This window comes from Tupaia chinensis, unplaced genomic scaffold, assembly GCF_000334495.1.
Source record: "Tupaia chinensis unplaced genomic scaffold, TupChi_1.0 Scaffold142846_1, whole genome shotgun sequence".
Classification (NCBI taxonomy): Eukaryota; Metazoa; Chordata; class Mammalia; order Scandentia; family Tupaiidae; genus Tupaia; species Tupaia belangeri.
The window spans coordinates 730,964-742,623 of record NW_006202691.1 but is presented as its reverse complement, the minus strand read 5'-3'; the positions used below and the strand labels follow the sequence as shown (position 1 = coordinate 742,623).

At 48.9% G+C, this 11,660-nt stretch overlaps 1 protein-coding gene across 2 annotated transcripts; it reads left to right on the top strand.

Moving 5' to 3' along the window:
* The first annotated feature begins 5,091 nt into the window (after window positions 1-5,091).
* On the top strand, window positions 5,092-8,922 carry RD3 (RD3 regulator of GUCY2D). Of its 2 annotated transcripts, none has more exons than XM_027766371.1 (2): window positions 5,092-5,387; window positions 8,594-8,922. In XM_027766371.1, the coding sequence occupies exons 1-2, from the start codon at window positions 5,092-5,094 to the stop codon at window positions 8,883-8,885; spliced, it is 588 nt and encodes a 195-aa protein (XP_027622172.1). In that variant the 3' UTR covers window positions 8,886-8,922. The 2 variants fall into 2 exon arrangements, with proteins under 2 accessions (XP_027622172.1, XP_027622173.1); XM_027766372.1 differs by having other exon boundaries at window positions 5,092-5,317; window positions 8,594-8,721.
* Window positions 8,923-11,660: the final 2,738 nt, after the last annotated feature.

The window sequence follows — 11,660 nt, the reverse complement described above, 5'->3', positions numbered from 1 at the left end:
TAAGTAAAACATACTTTATTTAATAGTTTGTTAGCTTAATTTGTAAATTAAAATATTTAGACACACAAGAGGTCTTCAAAAAGTTCACAGAAAACATGTATCATGAAAAAATGGCTTGGAATTCAAAATTTTCTGCACCAAAATAAACTCTTACTTCAATGCCTTTTTTTTTCTTTTTAATAGTTTGTTAGCTTAATTTGTAAATTAAAATATTTAGACACACAAGAGGTCTTCAGAAAGTTCACAGAAAACATGTATCATGAAAAAAATGGCTTGGAATTCAAAATTTTCTGCACCAAAATAAACTCTTACTTCAACGCCATTTTTTCTTCTTTTTTTGACAATTAAATCAAGGATATTACCATGTACATTGTTTTCAGTGGAGAATTTTACATTCTTGGGTCTGTTAAGTATTTCTTCCTAGGACCAGCAGATGACATAATGGTTACATCGCTGGACTCCCACGTAGTCAACCACGGTTCAAGTACCAGACCCAGCAGCTTAAAACTCACATTGGGAGACAAGCAGATGGCATAATGGCTATGTCACTGGACTCCCATGTATCGACTGCAGTTCGAGTCCTGGACCCAGTGGCTTAAACTCACACTGGGTGCATGAGTGTGTGTGCCCAAGATCCTGAGAGGAGCATGGAGGAAAAGGGATTGCAGTGTGGCCATCCCTCCTGGGGAGTGATTTCTCACTTTCTGTCTCTCTGTCTCTCTCTGTCTTTCTGGCAAGCGCATATGCCCTATAGCAAAAACAAAAACAAAAACAAAAAACCTCACACTGGGCACATGTGTGTCCATGCCCAAAATCCTGAGAGGAGAATGGAGAAGAAGGGATTGCAGTGTGGCCATCCCCCAGGGGAGCGATTTCTTGCTTTCTGTCTCTCTGGCAAGCACATGCACTCTATAGTAAAAATCTCTAAAAAAAGAAAAATATTTCTTCCCTTTGCCCTTCCTACCTACCTGCTACCATCCCCTCTCCTCCCTTACAGTCTCTGATATCTTCATTACCCTTCTTACAAGCATATCTTTGGATCTTTCAATTTCTGCGATAGAATACAATCATAATCTCTTTGAAATCCCTTCATATAACATTTATTTATATATTTCTGTGTATACATTTCACATAAATCCATATTTATATAAAAACATGGATATCATTTTAGAACTTACTTAAAAACATAATTATATGTTTATAGACATATGTAATAGTTAAATAATAAATTATTTGAAAAATAGATTTCTAATCATTTAAAGTAATTTTATAATACCTTACAATAAGTATATAGAATTTACATAGTTTTTATCTATCCTTATAGACATAGGACTACAGTATGAGGCCTCCATTCATAGTGCTCCCCAACCTCTCATAGATGGGGATTGGGGCGGGCCCATTGCTCAGGGCCCATTGCTCAGGCCCCAGCGCCCTGGCCAGGCACTTCGGTGGCCTTGGAGTAGAATTTTTTTTTTGAGAGGTTTTAGGGCACATGTGCTCACCAGAAAGATGAGAGAAAAAAAGTGAGAAATCGCCCCCCAGGAGGGATGGCCATGCCGCAATCCCTTCTCCTCCATTCTCTTCTCAGAATCTTGGGCACTCACGCACACTCACCCGGCGTGAGTTTAAGCCACCAGGTCTGGCACCCGAACTGCAGTCAGCTGGCTACATGGGAGTCCAGTGACATAGCCATTATGCCAACTGCTGGTCCCAGCATAGAAATTCTGAAGCCAGTTTTCCTTGGAGGCCGAGTTATCCTCAGTATTTCCCCTTTCTTATTCCACATTTCTCCAGCTACAGGAGGACCCGATGGCCAAGCCTCTGTGCTGCCTCCTGTGGCTCTACTGCAAGTGTGGACCAAGAAGAAAAAGGCCCTAAGGAGGGCAATGCTTGCCCCAAAGATGAAGTCCTCAAAATGGGTCTTAGGAAGAGTGAGAAATTTGGGAGTGGGGACTTCTCAGATAGAGTTGTGGCCCAGCAGGGTCACACACACACACACACAATGACTGAAGTAGCACATGGCAACCCTATCCATCCTAAGTAAGTTAGAAAATAAGGATTGCCCCATTTTTCCGTGGTTGTTCAGTGATCAAATGCCATAGGCCAGCCCCGCTGGGTGCTGGGTGCTGGGTGCCGAATGGGGTTTGGTTTCCCGTGCAGTCTGGAGGGGGAGTGGTGCACAGGATGTAAGAGCACACTGTGGCTGAGTCAGGAAGGGGTCAGCGGGGAGCAACCTGGGAACAGAGATGAGCCACCTTCCCCAGTCAGAGAGTCTCAGGGAATGCTCCTGAAGGAACAAAGTGTCAGCTAAGAGCGGAGGGACATTTATTCAAGTACTGGGAGATTGAAAACATTCAAGGTGTGTGCAAGAGAGAGCTAGCCCCAGTAGGAACAGAGTGGTATGGCTGTGGGAGGGGAGAACTGAGAAGTTAAAGAGGTGATGAAGGGCCCTCGAAGACCTTGAAGACACAGTAAGAGGTTTCAGTTTAGTCTTCAAGGCTATCAAGAACCTTTGAAAGATTTTAAGCCTCCCAGGGCCTAACCAGAGGATGATTTAAAGGCCTTCACAGGCCTGGAGGCTTTTACTGTTGGAGCGTCCACCCCATATCACAAGGAACTGCCACAGAATGAATCTGTATAATATTTCTTAATGTTGCAGGAGAGTGTGTATGCTCACCAGAGAGACAGAGGGTGAGGGAGAAAGCACTCCTTAGTGGAGCATGGTTACATCAAAATCCCTTCTCCTCCTTTTCTCCATCCTGCCGGGATTTGGGGTACACACACATGCGTGGTATGTTTCTCCGGTCAGGGATTTGAACTATGCAGTTGGCCATGCGGAATCCAGCTTCCTTACCCACCAAGCCACAGGCTGATCTAATCATTATTTTTCAATAAATTTGAAAGGAGTTTTATAATGCCGATTTTAAATTATTATTACTTTCCATTTTTTAGATTTCTGTGAATATCTGGTGTATGTTTTGAAGCCAATAAAACATTGGTGTGGGGCTGACAGGTTTTGAACAGCTCACAGACTCTCACCCATTGTGCTGCGGTGACTATTGACAACAAAACAGTGAGGTCAGATGTGGGCTCTGGAAAGATCATACTTCAGAGGACAGCTTGGGTTGAGCCCTGGGTTTCCAGCTAGCAAATGGCTACTCAAACATGAGCGGCAGATGGTCAAGGCTGATGCTGTGTCATGAAGGGACAGAGAAGGGACAACCTGGGGAGAACCATAATATTTGGATTTGGAGGACAGGGAGGATTTGACAGATGGTGTCAAGAGGGGAGACAAGGATGGGGCATGACTGGGCCTGGCTGTGCCCATACCACTCTGGGGACCCAGGTGAAGCAGCAGCCTATGGGACAGGAGATGGGAGATTTGGGATGTGAGGGTTCAGGGGTTTGTGAAACCCTGATAGGGAGACCCCGATCTGGAGTTCAAGAGACAATCGGTTATGGATTTGGACATCGGACCTCCTGACATTGGGGCAGTAATTGGAAACATGTGAAAGAATGAAATTGATTGAAAAGAGCCTCCCATGTGGCCTCAGGGGATAGCAGTAACCCAAGGAGTACAGAGGAAAGGAGCCCAGAGTCTCCAGAGTGAGAGGAAGAGGACCAAGGAGCATGATCGAATGGAGAGAGCATCTCCACAAGGAAGGAGGGTCAGAAGAGTGAAAGCCTCAGGCAGGTGGGAGGGGAGCTGACCATTGGTGGGGGGTGGCAGGTAGCCATAGGCACATCTATCGCTTGGTACATAGTAGGTTAGTTTAAGACATCATTCAGGAGTGTCCCGTCCTCTGCCTCAGAGTCATCAGCCCTATCCTCATGTACTCATCTTCCATGTTGGACAAGCTAGAGAGCCGGGTGCCAGCACTCAGCTACAGGGGCAGGGTGGTCTGGTGGCAGTCGGGGGGGAGGGGCAGTCACAAGTGGGTTCAATTGTTTTTGTGAAAGAGAGATTTTTGCTATAGGGTGTGTGCTCACTGAAGAGACAGAGAGAAAGCGAGAAATCACACACACACACACACACACACACACATATACACACACACACACACACACACACACATATACACACACACACTTACACACACACACTCCAGGGGATGGCCATATCGCAATCCCTTCCCCCCCCGGGATTTTGGGTACGCACACACACATGCCTGGTGTGAGTTTCAAGCCCCCAGGTCAGAGACTCAAACTGTGGTCAGCCATGTGGGAGTCTAGCACCTTAACCACCGCACCACCTGCTGGCTCCCACGGGGCTCTGTTAATGCTGGCAGATGCATGAATGGTGAAGGCGTGCATGAATGAACGAGTGGTGGGTAAGTTACGCTTGTTCAGGGTACTGTGTACACCATGTAGTGTTGGGCATCGTTCAGCAATAGGTTGGAGGTGTTTAGACACGTAGAGTGTTTTCCTGTTAGGTTGACAAAGGACACAAACATTTGTTCTAAACACGACAGAGTGTGTTTTCTCCCCTTCAATCATAAGAAGAATGTGCTCAGCTATAAATGGCATATTTTCTGCTTCACTGGGAGGCAATTTCTCTGGAATCGATTATCTGGATGCTTTAAGGATCATTCTAACCATAAGCATGTTTTATTCCTTTTTTAAAAGAATTATTTTATTATTATTTTATTTAACTTTATTAATTTTATTTATTTATTTTAATTTGACGAGAGAGGACAGAGTGAAAAGGGGGGATGAGGGAGAGTAAGAAAGCAAGCCACCACGTCCAGGACTCGAACCATGGTCGACCATGTGGGAGTCCAGCACCCTTAACCACCATACCACCTGCTGGCCCCAGGCATGTTTTACTTCTATGTGATGTTTACAACATACCAAGTTTATTCACCCCAGCCTCTCACAGCAATCCTATCTTGTCTTGCAGGATTACAAATGATTGTTCAGAAAGGTTAAGCAACCTACCCAGGTTACCCAGCTGTAAGGGCAGGAGGAGCGGGTCTTCTCACCAGCCCGGCTCTCCTCTCTCCTCCTTGATCTCCCCAGTTCCCCCCTCCAGCTGACAGAGGGGCCCAGTGAAGATGCTCTGTGCCCTGTCTCCGCAGGACCAGGGAGGCCATGTCTCTCATTCCGTGGCTCCGATGGAACGAGGCCCCGCCCCGCCTGTCGACCAGGAGCCCAGCTGACATGGTGCTGGAGACGCTCATGATGGAGCTGGCAGGGCAGATGCGAGAGGCGGAGAGGCAGCAGTGGGAGCGCAGTCACACGGTCAGGAAGGTCTGCACCGGCGTGGACTACAGCTGGCTGGCCAGCACGCCCCGGCCCACCTACGACCTCAGCCCTGGCGAGAGGCTGCAACTGGAGGACGTCTGCGCCAAGATCCCCCCGTCCTACTGTGGGCCCGCCATCCTCAGGTAACCGTGTACTCTGCACCCAGGACCAGCGGCTGGGCTGCAGGACCCCGAGAGAGGGCTGTGGCAGCAGGGGCCTGCTGGCCACTAGGGCTAGAGGTGGAGGTCCTGGACCACCCAGTTAGCTGTTAGAAGGAGCAGGGCAGGAAGAACCTGAAAGAGGCCATGACACACCAGCCAGGGCCAGTGCAGAGGGGGCCAGAGGCAGCTGCTAGCCACAAGTTATCATGTAGAGAACTCAAGGTTTTTGAACTTTCTTTTCTCCCTGCCCAGAAAGTTATTAACCTGGATGTTTAAAATATTGACACATAATTGAGACCAGCAGATGGTGTAATGGTTAGCTGAACTCCCACGTAGTCAACCACTCTGGACCTGGTGGCTTAAAACTCATGCCGGGTGCATGTGTGTGTGTGTTCCCCAAATCCCCAGAGGAGAATGGAGGAAGAAGGGACTGCAGCATGGCCATCCCCCCTGGGGAGTGGTTTCTCATTTTCTGTCTCCCTCTGTCTCTCTGGCAAGTGCACACGCCCTATAGCAAAAAAAACTCTCAAAAAAAAGGACACATAATTGCACAAATTTCTGGGGTACAGTGTGATTTAGTTTATATGTATATATGTGTGTGTGTGTGTATATATGTATATAATATGTAACAATCAAGTTTGAGTAATTAGCTTATCCTTCATCTCAAATAGTTATCATTTCTTTTTCAAGAATGCATATGTATGTTTGCGCATGTGTAGGCATTTGTGAGTGTGTATGTGTGTCAGAGTATGTGTGCATGTACAAGAATGCACGTGTGTGCAGGAGTTTGTGAGTGTGTATGTGTGTCAGAGTGTGTGCACATGTGTAAGAATGCACGTGTGTGTGTGCAGGGTTTTGTGTAGGAAGAGTTCAGCACCCGGGGCGCTGAACTTTTAGAGCTTGGGTATGACTGTTCCTGGGTACAAATGGAACCTTGGGCACCCTGGTGTGGTGGCTAAGGTGCTGGATCCCACGTAGCCAACTGCATGGTTCGCGTGTCAACCCAGCAGCTTGAAAAACACCGAAATCCCAACAGGAAGGAGAAATGGAGAAGAGGAGGACCATTCCCCATGAGAGGTGCTTTTTTCACTTACTCTCTCTGACAAGCACGTTACCTCTGGCAAAAGTTAAAAAAACAAGCCAAAAAAAAAAAAAAAAAAAAACAACTTCTAAAAAAAGTGTAACCTTACCGAAGCTGTGACGCACACGGTGCTGTCTTGCTTGGATTGGTGTTGAAGTCAGGAAAGCAGCTATTCCCAAACCAGGAGTCACTTCAAAATAACTCAAGTTCTGGACCAGCAGTTAGCGTAATGGCTGTGTTGCTGGATTCCCATGTAGTCGACTGCAGTTCACGTCTCGGACCCAGTGGCTTAAAACTCACGACGGGCGCGTGTGCGTGCATGCCCAAGATCCCGAGAGAAGAATGGAGGAGAAGGGATTGCAGCGTGGCCATCCCCCCAGGGGGTGATTTCTCGCTTTCTGTTTCTCTGTCTCTCTCTGTCTGGCGAGCACATGCACCCTATAGCAAAAACCTCTAAAAAAAAAAATAACTCAAGTTCTTTGCTTGCATTTCTCAAACACTAATAAAGGAATAAAACCCATCATAAAACACTTAAAAATCCCCCTTTAATCACCCAAAATCTTCCTCACCCATCCTTTTCACCAAATGGATGCATCTGTAGTGGGTACATGAGTATACACACATATAAAAATTCAAGGAGATGGGGACCAGCAGATGGCACAGTGGTTATACTGCTGGACTCCCACGTAGTCCACAGTGGTTCAAGTCCTGGACCCAGAGGCTTAAAACACACGGGGCACGTGTGCATGCATGCCCAAAATCCTGAAAGGAGAATGGAGGAGAAGGGTTTGGAGCATGGCCATCCCTCCTGGGGGTGATTTCTCACTTTCTGTCTCTGTCTCTGTCTCTCTGGTGAGCACACGTTCCCTACAGAATTTTTATTAATTTTTAAAGTAATTATTTTTATTTAACTTTATTTATTTTATTTATTTATTTTAATTTGACCAGAAAGGGACAGAGTGAGAGCAATGGAAAGTGATAAAGCAAGCCACCAAGCCTGGGACCTGAACCAGTTAGCCATATGAGAGTCCAGTGCCCTTAACCACCATGCCACGTGCTGGCCCCAGAATTCTTACTAAATTAAATTAAAACAAAACCAAAAAAACACACAACGTCTTCCTTCTCCAGCTGCATCCACCCTCCTCTGATTTTTGCACTTTTACCGTGTCTGCTTTCTTCCTCCAGGCTGAGAATCTTACTACCCCCTATTTTTCTGATTCTGTATCACTGAAGCCCTTCAAAGTGTGTCTGGCTGCAGAAGCCCCTGGGGTCAGGGCAGCTGAGTCTCAGGGTAGTGGAGCTGATGAGGCTACCTGAGTGGACAAGCCAAGCCTCACCAGGGAGAGGGAAGGCAGGAACGCACACACACGCTCACACACACCACACTCTGAGAGCATCCTGTCACATTTCTGGCCGCACGTTGCTGCTGAGAAGTTTGAGAAGTCCTGATTCTCTATCCAGTGGAGGAAATCAGGCATTAAACAGGCTCGTTACAGTTCGTTCTTAAGCTCAAAACAAAGACATTAAAGGAAATAGCTTTGGAAAATTCGCAGGGAGCCAAGAGAACCAGGTCAGTGTCAGGATTTTTCTTTTTTTAATTTAGTTTAATTTGCTAGAGGGCATGTGCACTCCTGGGGAGAGAAAGAGAGAGAGAGAGAGAGACAAAGAAAACCATACCTCCCCCGGGGTATGGCCATACAGAACCCCCTCTTCTCCATTTTCCTCTTGGAATTTGGGCCACTTGCGCATGTGCCTGGCCTGATTTTCAGGCCCCAGGTCCAGGACTCAAACCAATCGTCCAGCCATGTGGTATCCAGCTACCTTAACCACCATGTCCCGCGCTGGCTCCAGAGTCAGGATCTTTCAACTTTATGAAAAGGTAGCTCTCACCCCGTGTACAGGTGGAAAAGCTGAGGCTCCCGGAGGCCGAAGGGACAGAACAGGATTGACCCTCAGGATGGGCTTGGGTGGCTGCCGATCGGCCTCGGGAGCAGGGCTAGTAGACGCTATGGGAACTGAGCACCGGGAGGCGCAGGTAGCCATCGGTTAGTGGCGGCCAGGGAGACCCAAGTAACTAGTCGCCATCGCGCCGCCCTCTCTCACCCAGGTTCAGGCAGCTGCTGGCGGAGCAGGAGCCCGAGGTGCAGGAGGTGGCCCAGCTGTTCCGCTCGGTGCTGCAAGAAGTGCTGGAGCGGATGAAGCAGGAGGAGGAGGCCCACAAGCTGACTCGGCAGTGGAGCCTGCGGCCCCGAGGCAGCCTAGCCTCCTTCAAGACCCGCGCGCGCATCTCCCCTTTCGCCAGCGACATCCGCACCATCTCGGAGGACGTGGAGCGGGTGGCACCACCGCCTCCCCGGACCTGGAGCATGCCCGAGTTCCGGGCGCCCAAAGCCAACTGACTCTGCCTCTTCCCTGCCCAGGAGCTGAGCCACCTGCAGGAGGAATGATAGGCTGGTGAGGGGCGCCGGATCCTGGAACCTCCCTGCCCACTCCTGAGGGGGGGCCAAAGAGGCGGGCCCGCCACCCCCAGACGCCGCTAGAAGAGGGGGATCTCGAGGTGCAGGAGGTGGCCCAGCTGTTCCGCTCGGTGCTGCAAGAAGTGCTGGAGCGGATGAAGCAGGAGGAGGAGGCCCACAAGCTGACTCGGCAGTGGAGCCTGCGGCCCCGAGGCAGCCTAGCCTCCTTCAAGACCCGCGCGCGCATCTCCCCTTTCGCCAGCGACATCCGCACCATCTCGGAGGACGTGGAGCGGGTGGCACCACCGCCTCCCCGGACCTGGAGCATGCCCGAGTTCCGGGCGCCCAAAGCCAACTGACTCTGCCTCTTCCCTGCCCAGGAGCTGAGCCACCTGCAGGAGGAATGATAGGCTGGTGAGGGGCGCCGAATCCTGGAACCTCCCTGCCCACTCCTGAGGGGGGGCCAAAGAGGCGGCCCCGTCACCCCAAGACGCTGCTAGAAGTGGAGACTCTCCCAGCCCCGTACTCTTCCTCTGGCTCTGAGCAGCGGGGAATCCTTCCCTTACACTTATCTGAGCTTCAGGGTTTTAGCAGACAGACGCCCATCCTCAACTCCTGCTTCTACCTGGAAGGGGAACAGCGGCCCTGGCTTTCTGCCAGCACGTAGAGTCTCACCCCAACTTCAGGGGTGTCCATTCACCCTTTCTGTCCAGGCAATTAGGGACCTATTGGATGACCTCCATTCTCTGCTGGTGACCAACTGATTCACCCCTGCCAAGGGGTCACAGCCTCCTGGGCCAGCAGCGCTAGAGGGGATCACAGAGACTCTCAGATGCACTCTCTTCAGCTAGTGAGTGAGGAGGCCGAGCCTCGGAGGTCAGGCTTTTTCTATGGTGAACTACAGCCAGGTCCCATGGGCAGCTACTTGGTTCTAGGAATAGCCCATTCCCCTGAGTCCTTCCATTCTGGGCTATGATGGGACAGGTCCAAAAGCTACATCTGTACCTCCCTCTCTTACCTTGACAACTGGGGTGGGGCGTCTAAGTGGCTTTGCAAGAAACGTAGGTGGGGGTGGAGACAGGAAGCACATTACCCCTCTGCTGTCATCACCCAGGATGTGGCCAGTCCCCAGGGACTCCTTCCAGAGGCTAGTCTTCAAGGACTTCAGACCTGTTGCTCTAAATCCCAGGTCTCTGAGTTCCACGGTTCCTTCCATATCTGGTCACATCTGCCCTCTTTCTCCAGAAAGTGATGCCCAAGCCTCTAAGTGACCTCAAGGCACCTGAGTGAAATGTTCTAGAAGAGCTTCCTACAGGCTTCACTGTCCTTTCATTTTCTAATGTGTTAAGTCTCAATGATGGACAGGTGGATTATGCAATCCATAGGCCACTCTTGGCAAATGTGGAAGGCCAAGTGGCCTCCCCACACACTGGGGGACTGAAGTGGAGGATAGGGGAATGGGTGGGGGAAGCAGCTGCTCTAACTACTGAGGCTCAGAAAATGCTAGTGGATCTAAGAACACTCTAAATAAAATGTTGAACAGGGTAAACCAACATGCAGAAAGCCCATAGTGTCCCTAACGAAGTTCATGGGGGGAAATTATTTTTTAATAAGCTGCCTTTAGATCATTTGGCTAATTTCAAGCCATTCCATTTTCATTTGAATCTGAATGAAGAATTCTAAGATGGTGGAACACATCATCCAATACTATGAAGATGAAGGAGGTGATTGGCTTATTAACAGGATTGACAGAAGTTGAGCATCACTTAAATAAAAATATAACCCTTAAACAGCTTACATATTTTATTTGAAGTCATAAAAAGTTTATTCAGTTGCCAAAGTTTTGATATAGGTCTAAGTGTGTTCACTTTTCTGTGATATGTATGTGTTGCCTGGTGGGAGTGCTACACAAGTCTTGATTTGTGTGTGTGTTAATCATAACAGAACTGGCATAAACAAGTTAAAGAACAAGCTGAAGAAATCTCTGATAAGCAGACAGCCCAGGTGGCAGGAACAAAAGTGTTGGGGATCAGACCAGTTAATGACTTAATAGTTAGATTGCTGGACTCCCATGTACTAGACCAAGGTTCAAGTCCCTGACCTAGTGGCTTGAAAGTCATGCCAGGCGCATGTGTGTGTGTGCTCAAGATCCCAAGAGGAGAATAAAAAAGGGATTGTGGTGTGGCCAACCTCCCCCACCACCCCCATGGGGTGATTTCTCACTTTCTGTCTCTCTATCTCTGTCTCTATAGTGAGAGCACACACCTTATAGAAAAAATCTCTCTTAAAAAAAAAAGTGTTGGGGAGAACTAATCTGCAAGCCACAGATGTCCGGGTGTCCTGACCATGGGTTGGAATTTTTTTTTTTTTTGAGAGGTTTTTTGCTATAGGGCGCATGCGCTCGCGAGACAGACAGAGAGAGAGAGACAGAAAGTGAGAAATCACCCCCCATGGGGGATGGTCATGCTGCAATCCCTTCTCCTCCATTCTCCTCTCGGGATCTTGGGCACGCACGCGCATGTGCCCAGTGTGTGTTTTAAGCCACCAGGTCCGGGATGCGAACTGCAGTCAACTACGTGGGAGTCCAGTGACATAGCCATTACGCTAACTGCTGGTTCCCTGGGCTGGAATGTTTTTAGAGGGGATGGAGTATCATTGCTAACCAGGAGTGAGGTTCTGAGGAGGCTCGATAAGAGAATGCCTGTTATTTTCCTCTTT